Source organism: Phodopus roborovskii, unplaced genomic scaffold, assembly GCF_943737965.1.
Source record: "Phodopus roborovskii unplaced genomic scaffold, PHOROB, whole genome shotgun sequence".
Taxonomy (NCBI): domain Eukaryota; kingdom Metazoa; phylum Chordata; class Mammalia; order Rodentia; family Cricetidae; genus Phodopus; species Phodopus roborovskii.
In genome coordinates, this window is record NW_026126525.1 from 39,288,802 (window position 1) to 39,307,126 (window position 18,325).

At 37.9% G+C, this 18,325-nt stretch overlaps 1 protein-coding gene across 2 annotated transcripts in view; it reads left to right on the top strand.

Moving 5' to 3' along the window:
* The first annotated feature begins 439 nt into the window (after window positions 1–439).
* The window catches only part of Ripk2 (receptor interacting serine/threonine kinase 2), a 32,090-nt gene continuing 14,204 nt past the window's right edge, over window positions 440–18,325 (top strand). For both annotated transcript variants that reach the window (XM_051198610.1, XM_051198611.1), the window contains exons 1-4: window positions 440–714; window positions 5,316–5,469; window positions 7,959–8,114; window positions 14,693–14,850. In XM_051198610.1, the coding sequence (XP_051054567.1) occupies window positions 542–714; window positions 5,316–5,469; window positions 7,959–8,114; window positions 14,693–14,850 (641 nt within the window). In that variant the 5' untranslated portion in view covers window positions 440–541. The remainder of the gene's footprint in view (window positions 715–5,315; window positions 5,470–7,958; window positions 8,115–14,692; window positions 14,851–18,325) is intronic.

Genomic DNA, 18,325 nt, shown 5'->3' on the forward strand with positions numbered 1-18,325 from the left:
GTGGACGCCACTGCAGGGACTTTCCCTAGAGGAAAAATGCTCCAGGACTGAGCGAAGGGAACAGTGTTAAGAAGGGAGGGGAAGCTGAGCCCCCACTCTGCTGACGTTACCGAGAGCCTGCGGAGGGAGGAACCTCAGGAGAAAGGAGTCTGAGGAGAAAGGAGCCAAGAGAAGCCGGAGCCAATGGAGAGAAGGGCATGCAGAGGGAGGAGTCTGAGGAGGGAGGAGTCCGCGGAGGGAGGAGCATGCAGGGGGAGGGGCCAGGGAGTAGAAGAAGCAGGCTGAGGATTTGGGTGGAGGGAGGAAACCGCAGAAAGAGAAGTGGGCGGAGGGAGGGGGGGTCTGCGGAGGGAGGAGCGCGGAGTCCGGAGGTGGGCGGAGGAAAGTCCTCCCTGGTGCGGCCGCAGACGGACGGGCTCTCTGGCACAGCCGGCCGGGCCGGAACTGCAGCGGCCACGCGGGAATGGGCCTCCCCGCGACCTGACGCCGCACTGCACCGGCCGCGGCCACGGTAGAGCGTAGCCGCCGTTCAACCAGAGCCATGAACGGGGACGCCATCTGCAGCGCGTTGCCTCCCATCCCCTACCACAAGCTCGCCGATCTGCACTACCTCAGCCGCGGCGCCTCGGGCACCGTGTCGTCGGCACGCCATGCGGACTGGCGCGTGCGGGTGGCCGTGAAGCACCTGCACATCCACACACCGCTGCTCGACAGGTAGGATGCAGACGCGGGCCCGCTCGGTCACAGCCGGGACACACTGACCCTGATGAGCCCTGCTATGGGCCGCTGCGAATCCTTAGCCCTGCCTGGGGCTATCCTGGTCCAAGGCAGAAACTGCCCTGGACGTGCGTCAGACTTTCCAACTCGCCTCGCCTCCCATCAAGGTGTCTGTCCGCTCTCTCCTCCAAAAACCTGCAATCACGGCCACCTCTAAAAGCCTGTTTATTGAATCCGACCTGTGTTGATACAGTGCCTGTGGGCTTAGCTCTAGTTTTAGCTAGCTGTTAGCCACGGGAGCTATGGAACTCCTGAAATTGGGCTCTCGGAAATGAAATATGCAGTGAGTGTAAAACATACACCAGATTTCGAACATTTAGTACCAGAAAAAGTACCAGTGTTTTTATATTGACTACATGTCAAAACGTCTTTCTAAGGTTGTATGTGTGTTTCATTCCGTATTTTTATTCGTCAGCCTGCATGTTTTGCTTTGGTTTGATCTGATTGGTTTTGTCTTGTTTGTGGCTTATTACATGCAGTCATGAAGTTCAGATATCAAACTCTACATTAACCGTTGTTACTCGAGCTCTTACTTTGGAAGTCCTCAAAGGAAGTACGCGCTGTTTCTGTAACAGTAAATTGTGAATATAAAAATATTTGATGGCCTCGCGTTCTGATATTATTTGGGTCCAGTTTCCACATCAGAAAAAAAGGAAGAAAAAAAAAAAAAGCCTTGGTTTCTGTTTCCAGGAAAACATTACAACTAAATACCATGGTCTGTGACTGTATGTGTTAGTCAAAGAGTCTAGTAAGTACTCTTGTGTGTTTTCCTTTCTTCGGGAATTTAACCAGACCTTCATTCAGTTCTTAATGCAGTATCATCCGTGGTTGCAACGTTCTCTTCTCCAGCATCTCCTGTGAAAATGCAGAAATCATAGCCAGGGCCTGTTAATGTCTGGTGTAAGGTCAGATCCAGCATCAGATATCTCTTTTGGCTTCAGCCCTACTAGAATATTAGACTTTCATCTGCCTGTAACTTTTTTCCCCCCACCATGGGGGGGAACTGTAGTGTGGAACACTAAAACTTTCTGTGTACCATGAACCAGATTCAGTAATGTACAAGGTATAATGCCTGTTTATACTGGCCCTTAAAGTTGGTTCAGCCAGTGCTTGGTAAGTGTGTCCATAGTCAACTTTAAAGAGAGGTTGGTTAGGACCCAAGTAAACAAATATGCTATGGATATGTAGCACTAATAGACCATTAAATATAGCAATCCCTTTGGATTCTGCTTTTCAAGATTTTTATTCACTTAAGCAGTGTGCTTTTTGTGGGCCAAGGGATAAAGATAGAGTTGCTTTCCTGTATTCACTAACCACATCATCATATAATTTTATCGAATTGGATAGAAAATTATCTTCCTAAGACCAACAAAATCCTGTGACCTTACTGCATTGCATTCTTTTCTCGTTGCCTAAGATCTTAACAAGTGCATAGGCCCAGGTTTATGCAATTGTCTTTGGGTGTCTTATTTCCTCACTTATAAAATATGAATAATAAACATGTATGTATATTTGTTGTGCACTTGTATAAAGTGTCCATTGTTCTTTAAGATGAGCTGAAAGGAAAATAAATTTATGTGACGTTACATGTTATTTTAATGACTAATGAGTCATTCTCTATAGCCAGTGAGTGGGCCTAACATAGCAGTCTTCCTACCTTAATGGATAGATGACTCCTATTGGTACCTTAGAGATGGGGTAACTGTTTCCTATTGAAATTTTGAATTGGGTAATTTTGTTGATATAATTATTGAAACTGTCTTTACATTTTTAGCTTTTTTTAATCTTTCAATATTATTTACCACCCCCACCCCAGTCTTGTTGAAATCTAACCTTCCAAACTTGCCTTCCTGGTCAAACAATAGACTAGGGAAAACACAGACCTTAGAGTACCAGGACTACAATTGGAGTCTGACTTTAATCATGTCCCTTTGTATTGTTGTGGTCACCAGAGAATTATTCATTTCTCTAACTCTGGGTGCCCCTGTAGGTAAAGTGGAGGTAATGGATCCAGCTTTAGAGAAGTGATTCAAAGATTAGAATGTTTATAAAGTGGCTGACATGAAGGAAGAATACATCAGACTTTTTCATATGTGTGTACATAAGTATTTTTGCTCATGTATACACATGTTGTATGCACTGCTCCATGTGCGTGATACGAAGACCAGGGGTCAACTTCAGGTATTGTTCCTCAGGACCACCATTTAGCTCTGGGGCAGGATACTGTTTCCAGAGTGTTTTGTGGTCAGCTTTTTTATGTGGATTCTGAAGAATCAAGCTCAGATCCTGTTTGTATGACAACCTCTTCACCAGCTGTGGTATCTCCCAACCCTTTGTTTCATACTGTGCACAGGATGAAAGGGAATCTTAGATGTGCATGTCACTGGAACTTCCACAGTGCACCCTCTCTGTGGATGTTTCTCAGTGTCTAGAAATCTTCAGGTTCCTAAAGGAAACACGCCAACTGTCTTGTTGATTCGTGTCTCTTGGGCAAATTCAAAACTTGAGAAATTGAAGTTGAACTAATTGGGCCTCACATATTGTTACAGTCAAGATCATGGACAGAAAAGAAACTTTTCACTTTGTGTTTTCTTACAACTCTTGAATTTAAAACATAAAATGTATTGCCTACTCAAAGAATAAATAACTTCTAACAGTGGTGAGGTGTGTGTCTCTGTGTGTGTGTGTGCACACAGACCAGAGCAGTCTGGTCAGGAATGTCTGTTGCTATTCTCATTTCAACAGCCATCCATCCAGAGCTTGGGTTTCTTAAGAGCCAACTAATCATCAGCACTTACTCAATAGGCTTCTCCTGGAAGTGTTTCTATTTATGTCATTGCTACCAACATCTAGGGTGTTAAAAATGATGATGACATCAATATAATTTCTCTTCCTTTGTATATTTTTTAAAGCCCTTCACAGCTAGTCAGTCCCAACATCTGCCATTCTTTTCAGCCAGTGTTTTCATTTTTCTTTCACTGCTACTTTATAGTTTCAGCACCACCACCACCCCGCTTTGTATCTAAATTATTACAATCTTCAAAACTGTTCCTCTTTCTGTTAATTCCATTTATTGTGCCAAGATAATTGTCATCAAACTTAATTTAACTGGTTTCTCTTGCTCAGAACCTTCGGTCACAGCTAATTGTCAGACTCCTTGGGAGTCTAGGATCCTGGCATGTTTAATTTGCCATCACTTTTACATATGGCATATCCTAGTTCATACTAAGCAGTCAGTTTTACTTTCACTTCTGTAATTCATTTGACCATGGATGTTGAACATATACTGTGTTACTGGATAGGAGGCATAGTTGTAAGTCCTGGGGATGGGTACATGTGTACAAAAGAAAAGCAAGGTCTTAACCTTTCATGGAGGCCTCATTCTGTTTATATGGCTTCTCGCTGGTGCTAAATTCTAGTCATACTTCAGGTTGCACTGAAAGCCTATGTCTTTGAAGACTATGGTGACTTTACCTTGCTCAAAATTCTCTCTCTCCTCTGAATGCCCCATAGTTTACTTTTCATTTTTCTTTGTATGTGTGTGTGTGTGTATGTACATAAATATGTAAAATATTTGGTACTTATTATCACATTCTTCCTTATATTATTTCTCTTATGTGAATTATGGGACTTTAAAGACAAAGATGCCTTTTTTCTTTGTATGCTCTGACATACTGACCATAACTCTGTTTGTACTAAAAGTTAACCATTTGCCTATTTTATTCATGCCAAGGCATGTGGTGTACCAGGGATCAGCTCTGAGTGCTTCCCTGTCCTCTGTTCTTTTCCTGAGTTTGGTGTATAACTTCTAAGCCTTACTGACTTTGATGTAGCCAGTAGTTCTCAACCTTTGGATTTCAGCTCCTATGAGGGTCAAGAAACCCTTTCACAGGGGTCACCTAAGAACAATGGAAAACACAGATATTTACATTACAGTTATAAAGTAGTAATGGAAATAATTTTGTGGTTGCAGGTCACCCCCACATGAGGAACTATGTTAAAGGGTTGCAGCATTAGAAAGCTGGAGAACCATTGATCTAAGCAAATACATCTGCAATATTTAAATGCTTTAGAATTCATGTTTGGAAAACTTTTACATGTCCATATCCATTAAAACATATGGCTATAAAATATATTTGGTCACTCCATTTAATCTTAATAATTAGTTCAAGCATCAGTCATCTAACATGGGTCAACTTTTGGAGCTTCCTCTCATATTGTTCCTTCTCTTTCGTAGGAAAGGTACAGTAATAGCACTTCTGCCATCAGTGGAAAGTACAGTAATAACCACGTGCAGCACTTTTACCACCAGTGGTTTATAAGACGTTATTTTGGCTGTTCTCTAAACAGACCAGTAGAATACATAAAGTGGGTATTATTTCTATTTTTAAATATGGTAAGACAAAGGGACACAGAAGATGAAAACTCACATGAGGCTACATAGCTAATTAATGAAAAAAATCCAACCTTAATTAACCTGTGTGCATGGTCATTGTATGTTTTTCATTATCTGAAATAATTTTCCTTTTCTTCCTTAGTGAAAGAAATGATATCTTACGAGAAGCTGAAATACTACATAAAGCCAGATTTAGTTACATTCTTCCAATTTTGGGAATTTGCAATGAGCCTGAATTTTTAGGCATAGTTACTGAATACATGCCAAATGGATCATTAAATGAACTTCTACATAGAGTAAGTACTGTTTGTTTTCAATAACTACAATTATATTTACTCTGCTCAAACTATATAGTAGTTTGTTCTTCATTCAATCACATTACTTTGTAGTATATAAATGAATCAACTAAGAATATGAAGCACCATGAACTGATGAAATTTACCTTTTTGGCTTTGTTTGTGTTGGTACAAGTTGGGCTTGAATTTAAAGGTCATAGAATATTTTGCATAAGTAACTGTGACATTCGTACTAAATCCCAGTATTCATACACAGAGAGGAATGGAAAGTAGATGAGATGAGTTCAATACACTATATAATCCATTGTTAATCCATATTTTATATTAGTGACTATTTAGGATCCAAATTAAGTATTATTTGGACCAAGTAAATAATCTTCAATGACAAGATGCATGACATTTTTCTATCTATAAAAGTTTGAACCATTACTAATTTTTTCAAGTTATGAGTTACTCTGGCTTTTATTTATGAATCCTATCAACAAACAAACTTGGGGGTCGTCATTCTCAAAATACATGTATTCAATTTTTTTTGGGGGGGGGGCTAGATCTTACACTCTGATTCTTTCCAGTCTGCATTTGCTTTCAGATTTATTTTTAGGTCAGATGCTCCAATTTATGAAGATTTGGACTAATTAGAACTGCATAATACCTGTGAATACCTCTGGTACTCCCACAGTATATCACATTGCTTTCTGCACAAGCAAGGGAGAATGGGCACCACTGTCAGCCACTCATGGAGTGACTTCCTCTTTGTTTCAGAATCCATCGCATTCTATTCATGACTTGTGACCTTCTGAAACAAAGATGGACTGAAGTAACTGGTGTCAGTCTGTAAGGTTTGTGCCCCTGCTCCAGCAATCAAGTTACAAAGATTCCATAAAGCAAAGTTTCTTTTTTGTTGTCTGAGAAATGAAGTAGAAGCAGAAATTCTAATGTTTTCTTTCTACATCGTTATAGATACTCTGGCACCCAGATTTGGAGCCCAATGGAAATTCTGTAGCCTCCTCTAGGATTTTTCCTAACTCTCTGATGTGACTATAAAATAAAGAGTGAGTGTCACTCTACCATTGACTCCATGAGGAAAAGGCTCCATATGACATGCCATTCAGTGGCTTCATTAGTAATACTTTCAAAAGTTGCCTCTTTACAGACCAGCAAAAGATTCACTTGCTCCAAGGTATTGACCTGTATGTCTTTCCCAGGAGATAATATTCCATGTTAGTGTCTTTTGGTTTCCTTGGTATGCTACCCTAAATAATACACCAGTTACTCACAGTGGGGTTTATCTTGAAGGACTCGCCCCCAACATGATAAAAGATCACTGAATAAAATGAAAGTGTGCTATAAACAGCCTAAAGGATTTTAAACCACCCCCTACCAATTGGTCACTGAAATTTGAGCAGACTTGATTTCAAAAAGAATCCAAAGGCAATTTTGGCACTTCAAAAAAGGTGACTTTCACATAGTAATTTGGAAAATGAACCCATGGGTTTAGGCCCTGGTGAGCCATTGTCATCGTCTTTTCAAAAGTGTCTGATTTTTCTGAGTGTATACATCTTCCTGGGAAACTGCATTAACTTTTATATTCAGAAAACATTTAAAGAAGCACAGGTAGATATGGGTTTAAAAACAAAACAGTGATCTTTATTCCACAAGAAGAAAATCCTCAAAGGTTAAGGTTTCAAGAGGTAATGTAGAAAAAAAAAAAATTGTAATTACAAGTATGAGATACAGGTCCGTGAGATGGGTCAGAAGGTCCAGGCACTTGCCACCCTACAATACAAGCCTGATATCTGAGTTTGACTCCAGAGCCTATGTAAAGCTGAAAGGAAAGAACTGACTTCATAGAGTTGTCATCTGACTTCCACACTCCCACCCTGCCACAAGTACCCCCGCCACATTGTACATAGATGCACACACATATACAAACTGTAATAACAAACTCAGGTATGAGACACTTCAAGTAATATATTCTCAATTTTAACTGATATAGACATTATAGTGATATAGAGATTATAATAATAATTGTAGTTTGAAATTAATATGAAAAGTTAAAATTTTGAATGAATGGTTTGGTATGTTAGAAGCAAATTATATTTTTTTTTATGTATGTGTGCTTATGGGTATAAGTTATTTGATGAAGCCATAGAAGTGAGCAATAGATTGGGGTATAAATACATGCATCTGACTTTATATGCATACAAATAACTGAGAGTTGTGTCTGCTAAAGAATGAGGCAGTAATACCATGCAATTGCATGACCACTATAAAAAAGAGAAATACCACTGCTATAGTTATCATCAACAACTGTAAAGATTAAAGAAAGTAAAATATAAGAATACCAAACAATATCGATTGATATTGTTATAAAATTGAGCATATGTTTTATCCCAGTTTATAGTCTATTTCCTCATGGATTCTTAATTTTTAACTGTTAAATTAAGGTAGTGGTAATTTTTTGTTTTGTTTCTTCCACACATACAAAGAAAACTGAATATCCTGATATTGCATGGCCATTGAGATTTCGCATCCTGCATGAAATTGCTCTTGGTGTAAATTACCTACACAATATGAACCCTCCTCTACTTCATCATGACTTAAAGACTCAGAATATCTTGTTGGATAATGAATTTCATGTTAAGGTAATTGCTTTGCAAAAAAAAACAATCGCTCTGGTTCTTCATTCTTAATAATTCTGAAAAATATTTTTAGTGGTGTCTTAATTTCTATCTTCAGTACCAGCTCCCCGTGGGGCTTGGGGTGGGCAAACCTGGCTAGCTAGGTGAAGGGATGAAATATCTCAGGCTGTGAAGATCCTGGAGGAGGAATCTCCACTTCTGGGTTTTGAGCACACTGCCAGTATTTGCCCTGGGACCAGGAGAAGGCTCTGGGACTCCTATGGGTCTAATGCATTTGGTCCTTGACATGCCTTGTCTATGTCAGCAGTGTTTTTTCACCCAGGGCTTCCTCAGCTCTACCTTTCTTGCAATGGTTCAGTTACTCTGTTGTTAGCCTTTTCAGTGAAAAGCTTCTTGAATGAGCCTATTTTCTAATTGCGTTTTTCATTTCTACCACTCAATTTTAAGAGCCCTGTATATATTTTAAATATGAGTTCTTCATTCATCAGATTATCATCTTCAAATATTTCTTTTCAAATACTTCTCCTCTACTTGTGTTGTTACCCTTGTGTTTGTGTTTGTACTGAATCATGAAGAATGTGTATGTCCTGGTGTGTGCACATGTGTAATCATTGACCTTACTGTCTGGCTAGTGACGGGGATACTCCTTTCTCCAGTTCTCCACTGCTTGGATTACATCCTGCCACGCCTGGATGTTTGATGTTGGTTCTGAGACATTAAGCTCAGGTTATATCATGTTTGCCCAGCAATGTTTCAACACTGAGCCATTTCCTAGGCCTATTTTTATCCTTTTAACAAAACCTGTCACCAAGAAAACATTTATATTTGATGAAGTCCAATTTATCACTTTTGTCCCTTATTGTCATGCTTTTGCTATCATTTGTAAGTACTGGTCCCTAAACTCTAGGTACTGACCATTTTCCTCTACGTTACCTTCTAAGGTTTATTAGTACTATGCTTAGTGTTATACATGACATCTCATGCATTGAAGTTGTCTTTGTGAAAAGGGCAAGGGATACTATGACATTGTGTACAATGAGGGAACTCAAATGAGGAGTAACTGCTGAGTAATACTAAATACAACTCACTTTATTTCTATATAGTATGCTTATTTCTATAGCAAACATAGAGGATGATTTTAAATACTAAAAAATGTTCAAAGAAATATCTATTTCTCCATTGTTTAATAAGTAAATTGTAACAACAGTAAAATAACACCGGAGTATGAGAAAAAGCAAGTTAAAATTTTACTGAATATACTTCCTTTTTTTTTTTTTTTAAATAAAATGGTATTTTGGGAAGAGAAGGAAAGGTCAAGCTTGTGGCCCCACCCGCATTCCTGAGAGGGAGAGAGGGACAGACCTAGGTATACCATATGAAATTATGTTATAGTCAGCTGGAACTCTGTCCCCAGAGTAGCTACTCCATAGCAGAGGACACAGAATCTTTACATGGGTAGCTGAGGCTTTCCTGAACAATCAGACTTCCTTCTCTGTTGCTTTCGCCCTTTAGTTCTACCTCACGTTTTATTGATAAGCTTAATAAATTCAATTCTTCAACACAGCAGCCATTCTAATATTTGGAGATAGCATCATTGCCGCTGCTTCTCATATTCACTAGGGATTTTTCCTTTCCTCCACTAAACAGCTTTACCTTCTTCAGTCTTCATTTGGTTCTTTGTTACTGGGAGTTTTAATCCTTTCTGTTGTATGAATGCATGCTTTAGCATTAATCACAACTTCTAATCCTGAGAACTGAACAAAACTAACCTGACATAATCTGATGGATGCAGTTGACTCTTAGAGGGTGACATTTGGGGTCCTAAATACTTACTAATAAGCTTCTTGGCCAGGCATGGTAGGCAAATGCTGCCTGTAATTCCAGCACTTGTGAGGTGCAGGTGGTGGGTATCAAGAGTTCAAAACCAGCCTAGGTTAATTACATAACGAGTTTGAGGCCAATCTGACTGGATGAGACGTAGTCACAAGAAAACAGAAAAAAGCAAGATTTTAGTATTAACCAGTTGCTACAAACAGTCATACTACTCAAAGCAGACTGTCAGCCAGAGATCTGCAGAAGTTTCTTTTAGATATTTTTGTTGTCCTTCTTGACATTTTCATGGATCATCATTTACGCTACCTCTCCTTATTGTGTACTTTTTAGAGTTCCTTTCATATAGTGTCAGGTTTGTGTGGGAATAAAACTTCAGACTCCCTTGGCAGGGTACCACAGCATAGCGCTAAGGACCTCCTGAATGACTGCCAGTCCTTTTGTTAACCCATGCTTTTGGAAAAACCATCATTCCGCTTCTTAGGAATATTCTGGTGGGTACCATTATTCTTTCTCCTCAAGACACCTAGGGGAGGCCTTTCTTGACTGCTTTTCCCAAGTATCCTCATGGTTGAATCCATCAGGAACAGCCAGTCTTTCCATCACATTCCACCTAGGGCTTCTCAGTACCCTATATCTTATGCTGCCTCATGATATTTCTCACCAACTGACATGACTTTCTTAATTAACATGGTTAATCTGAGTAGTCCAATTTGAATGGTGTGACTGCCTGGTCACACCTATTTCCTTTTCTTGTGAAAGAGTCCCCAGCAGCCCAGTCTAGCTGGTCAGTTAGACTTAAGTTTCATGAAAACAATTTACCCTGGATTGTTATCCACAACATGCCTAGCACATGCCAGATAGAGGCATCCAATAATTAAATTAAATGAGCTAATAGATTAATTTCAGATCTTCTGCATATAATAAATACATCTGCTCAGCTAATAGTCAAATATGTTCTTGTGTAACTGAAACAAAATATCTTATGTAGATACAGACTTTTAAATTGGTGGCATGGTAACAGTGCTACCAAAGAAATTTGTGGAACAACTCTGTTATATGAAATGTGAAATTGAGCATTGATCTTTTGTTGTTTGTGTTTGTTGTTGTTGTTGCTCTGTTTTTGTTTTTCGAAACAGGGTTTTTCTGTGTAGCCCTGACTGCCATGGTTCTCCATCTGTAGACCAGGCTAGGCTCTGCCTCCCGAGTGCTGGGATTAAAGGTGTGCCATTGCCTGGCGAGTACTGGTCTTTGTAATTTTTTTTTATAGATTCATGCTATTTCTGCAATTTCTAATCACTTTAAAGTTTCCTTTTTGATAACTTAAAATACCCCTTTACAAATTCACCTAAAGGCTTTTTCATCAGTATTAAAGAATAGGCTCTTAATAGGATATAGTCTTACAAAGTCAACACTTTTTCTCATTTTTAAAACTCAAATTGACATTACTTTTTAAATGTTTTTGTTTTCAATTTATAATTTCTATACATGTAAATGGAATACAGTATGCTAATTCAGTACATGCATACATTAGTAATAGTGACTAGCTCACATGGGTAGTGTGTCATGTGACAGATGCTCTTCTGAATAATTCCCTCAAAAGACTAGTTCGAATTATCTCAACACACTTCTCTTGGATATATTATCCCCAGTTCCAGATGAATAATGTAGGACACAGAGAAATTAAACAATTTCCTTGGGTCCACACAACCAATTAAGTGGAAAATTACACTGTAAATTGAAATAACCTCAACTCTATAACCCGTTGTTCATAACTGAAATTTTGTTGCCTTTGTAACAGTTCTGACATTCCATTATTCTCCTTTATTGCCTCTTAAATATATGAAAGGTTTGTGCATTCTATTTTTGATGGTCTGGGGGCTTCAATGTTTATTTCATTCATCTAAACACAGATATAAATTAATTCTTCTATACAAAAATACAAGAGATAAATGCTCAAAATACTAGTTGTCCTAGATAAAGCCATCCTACTCTGTTAACTTCTTCAGGATGTATAAGTCTAAGTAATTTAAATGTCTTTAAAGTTTTCTTATACTCCTTGCCTACTAAATAATATTTCTGATCTTACATTTTACCTTTTAATTTTAAAAAGTAAAGTACCTTTTAACATTAAGAAAGCTGTATAACCTCTATAAACTCAACAAAAAATAAAGCTGTAAAAGACATGAATATAAATGTAAGGAGTATGGGTTTTCTGCCCGCTGTCTGGTCTTGTCTTGTCGCTGCGTCAGCCCCAAATAATACACAGAGACTCTGTATTAGATACAATTCTGTTGGCCCGGGTACTTGTTTTTTATCCGCTAGCTCTATCTTAATTGTTAACCCATTTCTATGTATTTCCACGTGGTCTTACCAAGAGCGGAGGAATGGCGGTTCTATTCTCCAGACTCTCCATCTTGACTCCTCCTTACTACTTCCTTTTTCCTCCTTGTCTCCTAGTCCCTTCTATCTCCTTTCCTATTGGCCAACAGTGCTTTATTCATTAACCAGTATGAGAAACATATACAGAATGACATCTCCCATCATCTCCTCTTTTCTGTCTAAATAAAAAGAAGGGTTTTAACCTTAACATAGCAGAATATATAACACAACAGTTATCAAATAAGAATCACAGTTAATAATATTTAGTCCATTAACATTTAGCAAGATTAAAAGAAACTATTCTATCATCTATCCTATATTTGTATGTCTAACGTCTATGTAACTTATCTTTAATCCTAACTAAGGAAAACTATAAATATAACTATCTGTCTTCAACTCCATCAAAGACCACAGAAGGATAATATATAAACTCTAGAAATGACAGAGACAACTCACTGCCTGGTCACCCGAAGTTCTTTTGTAATCTTCCATCTTCAGCCCACAGGCCGTAGTGTGTCTGGCAGACTCTTTAGCAAAGCAGGAAAGTTTAAACTGTCTTCTTGTATTGGCAGTTTGTCAGTCACTTTTCTCTGTGTCCTGCAGACTGTCTGGCAGACTCTTCCATGAAGCAGGAACTCTGTAGCAATGTCCATCTTGAATCAGCAGTCACTTTTCTGTGGGTCCTGCATGTCCAGTTTATACAGCATAATGTCAAACAGTCCAGACAAGAGCAGTATCTTGTCCAAATGGCTAGTCTTGCCATATTGAAAGCAAACTCCATAACACGTTTCTTCAAGGTCCATCTTCCTTTCTGCTTCTATCAGCTACTGAATAAAGGATAGCATATAAGGTAATCATCAGTCTCATTAATGGGGAAGTGTATTTAAGGTAGCCTCTCCACTGTTGCTTAGATTGTTAGTTGGGGTCATCCTTGTAGATCTCTGGACATTTCTGTAGTGCCTGATTTCTCTTAAAATTTATAATGGCTCCCTCTGTTATGGTATCTCTTTTCTTGTTCTCTTCTATTCTTTCCCTGTCTCAATCTTCCTCCTCCTTCATGCCCACCTCTCTCCTCCTCTTCTCCCCTTCTCTTTCTTTTAACTCCCTCTCCCCTTCCTCCATGCTCCCAATTTGCTCCGGACATCTTGTCCCTTTTCCCTTCTTGGGGGAACCATGTGTGTCTCTCTTAGGGTCTTCCTTGTTTCCTAGCTTTTCTGGCAGTGTGGATTGTAGTCTGGTAATCCTTTGCTCTATGTCTAAAATCCATATATGAGTGAGTATATACTGTTTGTCTTTTTTGTGACTGGGTTACCTCATTCAGGATTTCTTCTGGTTCCATCCATTTGTCTTCAAGTTTCAAGATTCCATTGTTTTTTTCTGCTGAGTAATACTCCATTATGTAAATGTAACACATTTTCTCCATTCTTCAGTTGAGGGGCATTTATGTTGCTTCCAGTTTCTGGCTGTTACAAATAATGCTGCTATGAACATATGTCCTTGTTGTATGAATATGCATCTTTTGGGTATATGCCTAAGAGTAGAATTGCTGGATCTTGTGGTAGACTGATTCCCATTTTCCTGAGGAACCACCGTACTGATTTCCAAAGTGACTGTACAAGTTTGCACTCCCACCAGCATGGAGGAGTGGTCTCCTTTCTCCACATCCTCTCCAGCATAAACTCTCTTTGGTGTTTTTGATTTTAGCTATTCTGACAGGAATAAGATGGTATCTCAGAGTTTTTTTTGATTTGCATTTCCCTTATGGCTAAGGACGTTGAGCACTTTCTTAAGAGTCTTTCAGCCATTTTAGATTCCTCCATTGAGAATTCTCTATTTAGTTCTGTACCCCACCGTATAATTGGATTATTTGGTGATTTGGCAACTAACTTCTTGAGTTTTTGTATATTCTGGAAATCAGCCCTCTGTCAGATGTGGGGTTGGTAAAGATCTTTTCCCATTCTGTGGGCTGCCGGTTCGTCTTGTTGACTGTGTCCTTTGCTTTACAGAAGCTTCTCAGTTTCAGGAGATCCCATTTATCAATTGTCAGTCTCAGTGTCTGTGCTACTAGTGTTATGTTCAGAAAGCAGTCTCCTGTACCAATGTGTTCAAGGGTACTTCCCACTTTCTCTTTTAAGAGGTTCAGTGTGGCTGAATTTATGTTAAGGTCTTTGATCCATTTGGACTTAAGTTTTGTGCATGGTTATAGATATGGTTCTATCTGCAGTCTTCTCCACACCAGTATCCAGTTATGCCAGCACCAATCGAATTGAAAACCCTGATATTAACCGACACACCTGATTTTTGACAAATAAGCTAAAATTATACAATGAAAGAAAGAAAACATCTTCATCAACTCTTTCATCTTACAGATTGCAGATTTTGGTTTGTCAAAATGGCGCATGATGTCACTCTCTCAATCACGAAGTAGCAAATCTGCCCCTGAAGGAGGAACAATCATCTATATGCCACCTGAGAACTATGAACCTGGACAGAAATCCAGGGCCAGCGTGAAACATGATATATACAGGTATTAGGCATTGCTTTTTTTTTTTCATCAAAAACATAAGATTAATTAGCCAAAATTTTCCAAGTACATTTTATAATGAGATTTCCTTCTAATAACTTATAATGAAAATACATTAGAGACCACAGTGATTGATATTTTTCAAATTAAATATTTTTGCTTTAAGTGATATCAACATTGTTTAAAGATGTGAAGGTATATATTTTGCCCTATGAATATATAACAATGCTGAAAGGTTTTCAGGAAAGCATAGGGAAACGGGAGTCCATAACATTTAGTCACTATTACTTATACATTACTCATTCTTGAAGAGAAAAAAAAACTGTTAGGCTTATTAGGGTATTTTTATTTAAATCATCCCTAATGTTTATATATGGATGGATCCTTTATACAGTGAACTAATGTGTTTAATAAAATTGTGGTTTCATGTTTCATTTACAGCTAGTTATAACCTCACAGTGTAGTAATGAGCATAATGTTTTTAATATTGCTTCTTTGGCCAGAGAAAAGGAAGATGATAATTTATTATGCAGAGAATTATAGTATGGGAACTTTTACCTCATGTGTAATTCAAATCTGTCTCTTCAACCTACCAAGGAATATAAATTATTTTAAATCCGTGCTATAATGCTTTCAAACAACTTTTACTATCTTTAATAATTAACTAAAAATAAAGGTGGTTTTAGTAGTAAATGGTATGTCTTGACTAGAAAATTGTGTAATCAGCTTATATATCCCTTCTGTCAAAAAAACTTTTTTCTCCTTTTTTCTCCTGTGGCAGCCAGTTAATGTCAATGAACACCTAGTAGAAGGTATCTGTCACATTCATGTCATTGCACAAAAATGAATGCTTCTTCTTCCCTTGTTCCCTGATACCCTTCATTCATCTAAATGAGTTGCCAGTAAAGAGGAACAAAAGGAATTTGTTTCTGGTACATGAAGACTATCATAGTCCAGATGGTTTGAGTCTATAAAGACAGACCATTTGGTTTGGTTTGGTTTTTTCCTGGTTCGAGAGATCCTGTGGTTTCTGTCATTGTGTCTATTTACACCTTGAATTCCACTGGCTAATTTGCAAGTGTTTACCCAACATTGCATACCTGAGATGAAACTAACTTGGTTAAGGTATATGATCTACTTGATGTGTTTTTGAATTTGATTAGCAAGAATTTTTTGAGAGTTTATGCATCTATGTTCATGAAGGAAACTGGACAATAGTTTCTTTTTCTGTGGTGTTCCTATCCAGTTTTGGTATCAGTGCAATGATGGCTTCATGGAATGATTTTGGTAATGTCACTTTCCTTCCCATCTTATAAAACAGTTGCAAGAAGACTGGTGTTACCTCTTTTAAAAGCTTGATAGGATGCCAGGTCTGGTGGTACATGCCCTTAATCCCAGCATTTAGGAAGGTGAAGCTTTGTGATTCTACAGAATGAGTTTCAGGACAGCCAGTGCTACATAGAGAGAGTCTGTCTCAAAAAAACAAAAGAAGCAAAAAGTTTGATAGAATTTGATGGTGAATCTACCTGGTCCTGAGATTTTTCCTTGTTAAGAGATATTATTGTGATCTAGATATCACTAGTGTGTGTGTGTGTGTGTGTGTGTGTGTGTCTGTTTGTATATATGTGTATGTGTTTGTAGATATGTGTATGTCTTGATATATATATACATATATACATGTATATATATTATTATATATAATATATATGTAAGAATTTACCATGTCTTCTGGATTTTCCAGTTAGTCCTTCATAATCAGTCTTTGTATTTTATTGGAAACAAAAAGTAGCCTTCCCTTTTCATCACTGATTTTATTTATTTGGTTCTCCTTCTTTTAGCTATCCAGCTAAAAGTTTATCCATCTTATTTATGTGTTCAAAGCACCAACTCCTTGATTGATTCTATGTATAGTTCTCGGGCTGGAAAGATGGCTCAGCTGTTAAAGGGTAAACTCACAACCAAACATATATTCTTGTTTTTGTTTCCATTTTATTAGGGTCTACCCTGATCTTTATTACTTGCTATCAGTACTTTTGAGTTTGCATTGTCCTTGTATTTTGTTTTATTTATTTTTGGTTTGTCCAGACAGAATTTCTCTGTCTAGTCCTGGCATTCACTCTGTACCCCAGGCTGGTCTCAAACTTGGAGATACACCTTCCTCTGCCTCCAGAGTGCAAGGGTTAAAAGACATGCACTTAACCACTGCCCAGCTAGCTTGTTCATTTTATTTAGTACTTTGAGGTACTTCGTTGGGCTATTATTTGAGATCTTTCTGATTTTTAAAGCACTCACAGCTTCAAATGTTCTTCTTACCTTGAAGCTTTGCTTTCATTTTCATTTGATTCTAGAAAATTTTCCTTTCTAACTTTTTGAATGAATCTAGAGCTCATTCAGTCTCCATGTAGCTGTATAGTTTCTGTAGATTTTCTTTTCATGTTTTGATTTATTGTTTTATTGCATTAGGAGCTGAAAGGAGTCATGTTGATTCCTTTGTATTTGCTTAGACTTGATTTGTAGCCTAGAATGTGGTCTGTTTTAGAGATGGCCCTTGGGGCTTCTTAAAAGAGTATGTATGTGTTCCAGTGCAATGGAATATTCAGTAAATATCTGTCCAATCCAATAACATATGATGTACTTTAACTCTGACATTGCTTTATTGATTTTTAGCTTAATTACTGTATCTATTGGCTGATTGAAATCACCCACTATTATTGTTGCAAAAATCACACCTTTGTGTCCATGAGTCTATTTTATGAAATGGGAAGTACCAGAGTTTGCTGTGTATAAATTTACAGCTGTTAGTTCTTTGTGATAAATTCATCCTTTCTCTCTTCTGACTAACTTTGGATAGAAGTTGGCTCTATCATCAGAATAACTACTCAGCTGATTTTTAATAGATTCTTTTATCTTTACCAATAAGGTACGATTCTCAGGGACAACATAAAGTAGGATCTTGTTTCTTAATCCAGTCAACTCCGCCTCCTTATTGGCAAATTGAGGCCATTTTCATTTAAGGTTACAATTCACAGGTACTTACTGATTTCTGCAGTTTTATTGGTTGTTTATCTGGGGGCTTGGATTAGTGTTTGTTCTTTATTTTCTCCCCTTAGTATTAGTATCAAGGATTTGAAAAAAGATTAATTTCACTGTACTTACATAAATCATGTTTTCATGTTCAAGCTCTATGTTCCCTGTGAGGGGAAAGAAAATAAAAATAATTTTCCCTGGTTTGGGTGAGATTTTCTCTGTAATCTTTACTTTCCTCAAAGATAATATGCTCGTACCTGATCAAGTTCAGGTATCCTTTTTGAGTATGTAATTCACTTGATGATACTTTCTGCTCATTTATTTCAAATACAAACTCTAATCAGCTCAACTAGATGATTTGTAGCCAAAAATGTAATTGTTGTCAAAATATTCGCACTATGAAAAGACTGTATTGAAACCAGAAAAAAGCCAGAAGAATGACATTATATTA